Source organism: Lolium rigidum, chromosome 2, assembly GCF_022539505.1.
Source record: "Lolium rigidum isolate FL_2022 chromosome 2, APGP_CSIRO_Lrig_0.1, whole genome shotgun sequence".
Taxonomy (NCBI): Eukaryota; Viridiplantae; Streptophyta; class Magnoliopsida; order Poales; family Poaceae; genus Lolium; species Lolium rigidum.
The window spans coordinates 150,857,914-150,864,145 of NC_061509.1; the positions used below are offsets into that span (position 1 = coordinate 150,857,914).

At 43.0% G+C, this 6,232-nt stretch overlaps 1 protein-coding gene across 2 annotated transcripts; it reads left to right on the forward strand.

Moving 5' to 3' along the window:
* Positions 1-579: 579 nt before the first annotated feature.
* Positions 580-3,869, forward strand: LOC124687470 (mitochondrial uncoupling protein 1-like). Of its 2 annotated transcripts, XM_047221250.1 has the most exons (9): positions 580-831; positions 1,246-1,452; positions 1,563-1,632; positions 1,778-1,908; positions 1,999-2,097; positions 2,174-2,278; positions 2,377-2,451; positions 3,292-3,378; positions 3,489-3,869. In XM_047221250.1, exons 1-9 carry the CDS (start codon positions 766-768, stop codon positions 3,507-3,509), a joined length of 861 nt encoding a protein of 286 aa, XP_047077206.1. In that variant the 5' UTR covers positions 580-765; the 3' UTR covers positions 3,510-3,869. The 2 variants fall into 2 exon arrangements, 1 of the variants encoding a protein (XP_047077206.1); XR_006998229.1 differs by lacking the exon at positions 3,489-3,869 and having other exon boundaries at positions 2,365-2,451; positions 3,292-3,312.
* The last annotated feature ends 2,363 nt before the right edge of the window (positions 3,870-6,232 follow it).

Consider the following 6,232-nt stretch of genomic DNA (forward strand, 5'->3'; position numbering starts at 1 on the left):
GCGGAGGCGAAGGAGGAGGAGGGCGATGAATTCGACTGGTTCGACGCCGACGCCCGGATGAGGCGGCGGATCAGCAATGAGCACTCGTCAAGTCGTTCGAGTCGCAGAAGAAGCTGCAGGATGACGCCCGTGCCCGCGAAGACGAGCAGTTTTGTCGCGCCGTCGAACTCTCCCTCCAGGCGGCGCAGCAGGGGAGGGCAGGCGAGGACGCGCTGATGGAGCACCAGCGTCTTCCCGTCACCCTCCGTAGGGAGAGGCGGCGCGCGGCGCAGAAGCTGCGGCGGTGGAGAGGCGACGACGGGGCGGGGCTGTCGAACGCACCGTCGGGCGCCAGTAGGCTAGAGTTAGATAATCTAGCCATTTTCATTCAAACTTACAAATATAATCAAATTTAAATAAAAACCTTTATTTTAATGCACTTTTATTTATTTGGGGCGCGTTTGGGATGCGGCTGGAGAGTGACCGCTGTCAAACGCGCTACGAAGAAACACATCCCAAATATTCGATCCGGCGCCGTTTAGTAGACGATTTAGGGAGCAGATGCTCTTACCAGTTTTGCTGCTATTCACACACGGAGAGAAGGGCGGCAGCTCCAGCCCGAGCAGCCGACGAAGCCCAGGTAACAAGAAAGAACCTAAGATCTGAATCTGGATCTTAAATTGGAGTAGATCAGCAGCCAGTGCACTTGCGACTCAACCTACCTCTGCCCCTCTTCGCCCTCTGCTCGCCATCCACCGTTCGCCGCCGCCGCCTCGCCCGGATAAAATGACAACGGCCTCTTCCTTTGCCGCCGTCTTCATCAGCAGCGCCATCGCCTCCTGCTTCGCTGAGGTACGCTGCAGCATTTCAGTTTCTCTTGCTCTATATTGGCTGTGCTGCTGCCTAGCACATCACACCAATTTGGGAATGGGGAAAATGCCTTCTCGATCCTACTAATTCAAACCGAGATAGAAGAAAAAGAAAAGGATAACAGCTTCCAGCTTCGATCCTATACTTGTAGTATTACTCTGCTTCTTGTGCCAGCAAGACCAGATTAGGAGAATCATTCCATTTTCATCAGCTGAGCTGCTGCACTACACTAGCACTAGTCACTAGCAAGTTTAGGGTTTCTTTGTTACCTTACCTGCGTCTCCTCACCTGGATATGACATTGTTAAAAAAAAACTGGATATGATATGATGAATAGTCAAAACTCGCTGTTTATTTGATGATAACATGAGACTGTTGCTGTGATTGATTCCATCAGCTGTGCACCATTCCTCTCGACACAGCCAAGGTGCGGCTTCAGCTGCAAAAGAAAACGGCTGCTGGGCCTACACCTACAGGGGGGATGCTAGGCACAATGATGTCGATCGCAAGGGAGGAAGGCATCACCGCTCTTTGGAAGGGCATCGTCCCTGGCCTTCACCGACAGTGCATCTATGGTGGCCTCCGCGTCGGCTTGTATGAGCCTGTCTGTGCTGCTCGTTCCATTTCACATCGCAGTTGCAATCCATTTCGCTCCCTCCTTCAGTTAAGAGTAACTAACTTCCTGACAAGACTGCTTTTTTCCATTCACTGCAGGTCAAAACCTTATTTGTGTTTGTAGGCGAAGCCACTTTATTGAACAAGATTTTTGCTGCTCTTACCACTGGTAGGCATTTCCATACTCTCTTTACACGAGAAAACACCACTTCTCTCACAACTTGGCCAAACCCTACCTACCGTTGTCCATTATAAAGGGCCATGCTAGGCCAATGTGGATAAACGCGTTGAATAAATGAACTGCATGTGCGTAGGTGTCATAGCAATTTCTGTTGCAAACCCAACTGATCTTGTCAAAGTGAGGTTGCAAGCTGATGGAAAATCTACTGCTGGCAAGAGACACTATTCTGGAGCCCTTAATGCGTATGCCACCATAATCAAACAGGTTACTGCTATAATTCATCATAACAACGAGAAGTAAAAGGTTACAAGATTATTCCTCTCGTCCATGGCTGTAAGTTTGTTATTTTTCTAGGAAGGTATTAGAGCTTTGTGGACTGGCCTTGGTCCAAATATGGCACGCAATGCTTTAATTAATGCTGCTGAGTTGGCCAGCTATGATCAATTTAAACAGGTGCCTCTTCATTCTCTCACGTCTTTTGATATTGTCTTTAATTATCATTGTTCATCACATTGTCCTATTTGTGCAGATGTTTCTAAGTCTTCCTGGTTTTACCGATAATGTTTATACCCATCTTCTAGCTGGACTTGGTGCCGGTATTTTTGCTGTTTGCATTGGATCTCCACTGGATGTGGTATGCTCTGCACGTGCTTTATATCACACCATCTCCCTTATCCTTTTTGACGAATGATTTGGTTTTCACAAACTTTAACCACATAGAGTCATATGTAGATGAAATCAAGAATGATGGGTGATTCATCATACAGAAGTACAATTGATTGTTTCACCAAGACGTTGAAGAATGATGTAAGCCAAAAACAAATTACATTCTCTCAGTATTATGCTTTTTTACAATTCTAAATATCCAAGAATTTCATAACACATGACATTTTCAGTTGTACCACAAAATATTCAAACACGTGTAGCAAACAACAAAATCCATTTTCCCTTGGATACTTGGGTTCTTGCTTGTCAAGCTCACATCAGGATGTATCGAATATGCCAATCTCTGCACTAAATACCTTCATCCCTACTCAAATTACCTAAAGAGGTTGCTGCACGTCTAGTTTTTTCCAACAGTTTTTCTCATGTAGTGTTGCAACATGCCTATTTATTGTAGTCTATCTTCCATGGGGACAACCAATAAAGAAAAGATATGTTCCCCTTTGGCCATTCCAAAGCTTTGCTTTCCTAGGTAGTCCTAACTGCTTGCTATATGACTACCATATGACAGCAAGCCGTAGCTGGATACAAGGAAAACTTTGTTGGTTAGTCTCCTGAAACTTGCATTTCAGTTCCATTTGGGAATTACTGAGCAGTTTTGACGATATGGCACACTAGAGTTTCATGCTGTGGCATGCAACAGTTAGCGAAAATCCTAGAATTGCATGTTGTCTCAGTGTAGAACACTTTCTATTAGCAGACATACCTCGTGTGCAAACATGTCATAACTTGTGATTCTACCAACCATACCTCTTTTAATCGTTGATCTGGTCTTGGATACTGGAGATACTTGTGCTGGAGGAATTGGATGTTTATTCCGTAATAAATAATTTAGAAAGTGTAGTGTCACAGATGTTTCGCAGCCAGTCATCAATCATCACTACAATGCATCCTCTACTGGACAGTGATCGTTCTTTTCTGCAGGGAGTTGCTGCTTTCTATAAGGGGTTTGTAGCAAACTTTTGTCGAGTTGGGTCATGGAATGTGATAATGTTCTTAACTATGGAACAGGTAACTTTTTTTTTGCACTCCAACCGTAATTATGACTAAAATTTTGAGATACAAATTCATTCTGAAGAAGTAACTAATCCCTTTTTCTTTTCTTTTGGTTGAATATGAAGGTTAGAAGATTTTTTTTGTAAGAATTACGTGGTCCCTCTACAGTCTACACTGCAAGACTCCGCCGAACTGGCTACAGTTTCGGGAGTAGCGGGCATATGCTCATAGGATTCCGATTTTCATTGTACAGGAGAATGCATTCTCATGTTGTAATTTGATCTATGTGATGACTACGACATAAGACTAGCCACAATGGGAGTATCATAAGTAGTATCATGTATACCATGTTGGCAAAAATCTAATGTGGCGCACCAATTAATGAGGTGAGGTGAGAGATGAGAGTGGTATCATAATATGATACCGTATCATATCACGTAAAATTAGAAAACTTAATAGCAAACACATTATGTACACACATTTGCATTGAGATTCTACAAAACATTAAGTATGATGATAATATGATACTATCTACATTAAGTATGATGATAATATGATACTATCTTATGATACTATGCATTGTGGGGTAGTATCATAAACTATTATCATGTGCATGATACTAGTGTATGATACTTCCCATTGTGACTAGTCTAATCAGTAACGATCATGTTGTATATTATTAGCATTGTTCAGTCCCATTTTATGGGGTTAATAAATATTAGGAGTTCATTTTGTTTTTACTGTATGAGTGACTTTATACTAGTAACTGGAACTTTTTCGGAAATAACATGTGCCTACTGGTGTAATATTAAGATACATAACACATTGCAAGAAACATTCATTATACTCCCGTTCAACCTTTTAGCTTTTTTTCCCTAAATGCACCTATTATAGTGTGTAGGTTCATTTATGATAGTTTTTTTTTTTTTTTGCTCTCAACAACATCAAAGCCTTTTTCCTAAGCAGGTTGGGGTAGACTGGATATGAAACCCAACAGGAATAAATAGAAGCCAAAACAAGAACGAAATGAAAAAAGAGAGTAAATTAAGATTCTGGCACATGGATCGCTAATCACCATGCATTCGTAAATGCATGTATTTAAACACATTTTAACGTGCATGTTCACTCATTTTGGTTCATATCTAGTTTATTTTAAAATATTCAAAAGGTCTTACATTAGTGAAGTACCTTCTACTAAATACATGTTAACAAGATTTTTGTGTATTCCTTGTGATAGACAAGATGCCAGCATTCTGTCCCTGCTCACTCTCCACTTCCAACCTCTGATTTAAACAGGTTGGTATGTTGTCCTACTAATGCTTTTATTATTCCACTTCAACAATAATACAAAGGTTTTCTCGAGTCGATTTTGTGTGTATGCTCGCCTGCATGGATACTGCCACTTCTGTTTGGACAGCTATATGATCTCTTGTACTTCTCAAAGGAATATGATTATCTACTAGATGGGCAGCGCGCTTCGCCGCGCCGGCTACCAGTCGTGCTACCCTACCTCTTTCTTGCATGAAGCATCTATGTGTACCCACCTCGCCGGAGGTGAGGCAGCAAATCTTAGTGTGCATGTTCACAGTGGTGATCCAGTGGCGATGAATTGTCCTTATCCATGGTGAGATGACGCGTCCGCCAGCCGCGTCGTCCTCGTCTCTGGTGAGGTCTTGGCCTCACCTTCTCTAAGGAAGCCACGTGTCGCCAACGGAGGTGAGGTGGCAAACCTCAGGGTGTAGGTGCCACGACTTAGTGTTTTGACCACGAGGACCTCGTCGGAGATGGAGAATAAGAGAAGCTTAGAGGGGGCGGGAGGCAGCATCTCGAGCAAGGCGTTGTGGCGAGGCGGTGGACCGGTGGAGGCAGTAGCTCAGGCAAGGTGTTATGGCGAGGTGGCGATCGGATGCGAGCAGCGGCAGGCGGTCAGGATGCTCTAACGACAATGTTGGAGTCGGAGTAAGACGAAAGGGAGATGTTCGACCTAGCACATGCATGCTCAGCTGCGAGCGGCGACAAATATGGCCCACCCAAAAATTGTGTTATCTACCTAAAATCAAGCTGTGGCCGGTTTAGTGGGTTGCATCAATCGAAGCCCCCACCCAAAAATTGTGTTATCTACCTAAAATCAAGCTGTGGCCGGTTTAGTGGGTTGCATCAACCGAAGCCCAACAGCAAACCCGTTAGGCTGAACATCAGATAATAACACCAAATTTTAAAAAGTTTGCTGTAGTCAGACCAATATCCAGCCGGTTAGGCTGGCCAGCTTACACATATAAATTCACACAAACCTAATATACAAAAATAACAATACAGTAGGCACCATAAAAAAAAAACAGCTTGAACAGCGAGAGGTAAAAAAGGGTGGTGAAAATAGCACTACGTCTGAATGATTAAACTTGATTCAGCTAAAAAAACAGAGGAACAACCTACTTCTCAGATTAAAGAAATGTCTTTGGTCCAAGAGCACTAAAAGTGCCAATGCATAGTCAGCATCAATCGAATCTACATACTTTCATACCAAATTAACCTGCTGATACAGAGGAGAGCAAAAACAACCATATGTAAAACGGCATCAGAAACTCTGTATCGACCCCATTTATAGCAACCAATTTACATTTTACTGAAAGCATAAGCTATGCTATTGTACATTGAAGCGCATCCTGAATCGGCACCAAAGGTAATAAAAAGGCGAGAGAAAAGACCAGTTCACATCAGGTGACAGCATACAAATTCAGTAATGTTCATGTAGTTCAAACGAGCCTGCATACATGAATCCACATATTTCTGAAAATAGCACCGCTAAACAATTCACACATTTGGTTAGGCCGAGCTGTTCATTTGCTATGCTTGCAATTACAGTCTAGGA

What these genes read in the sequence shown, in the direction of transcription:
- LOC124687470 (XM_047221250.1), top strand. Translation starts at nt 766, where the DNA reads ATGACAACGGCCTCTTCCTTTGCCGCCGTCTTCATCAGCAGCGCCATC. An exon ending in TTTTGCTGCTCTTACCACTG is followed by an intron (nt 1,633 to 1,777) that starts GTAGGCATTTCC and finishes GCATGTGCGTAG; the next exon opens with GTGTCATAGCAATTTCTGTT. An exon ending in ATGCCACCATAATCAAACAG is followed by an intron (nt 1,909 to 1,998) that starts GTTACTGCTATA and finishes TTATTTTTCTAG; the next exon opens with GAAGGTATTAGAGCTTTGTG.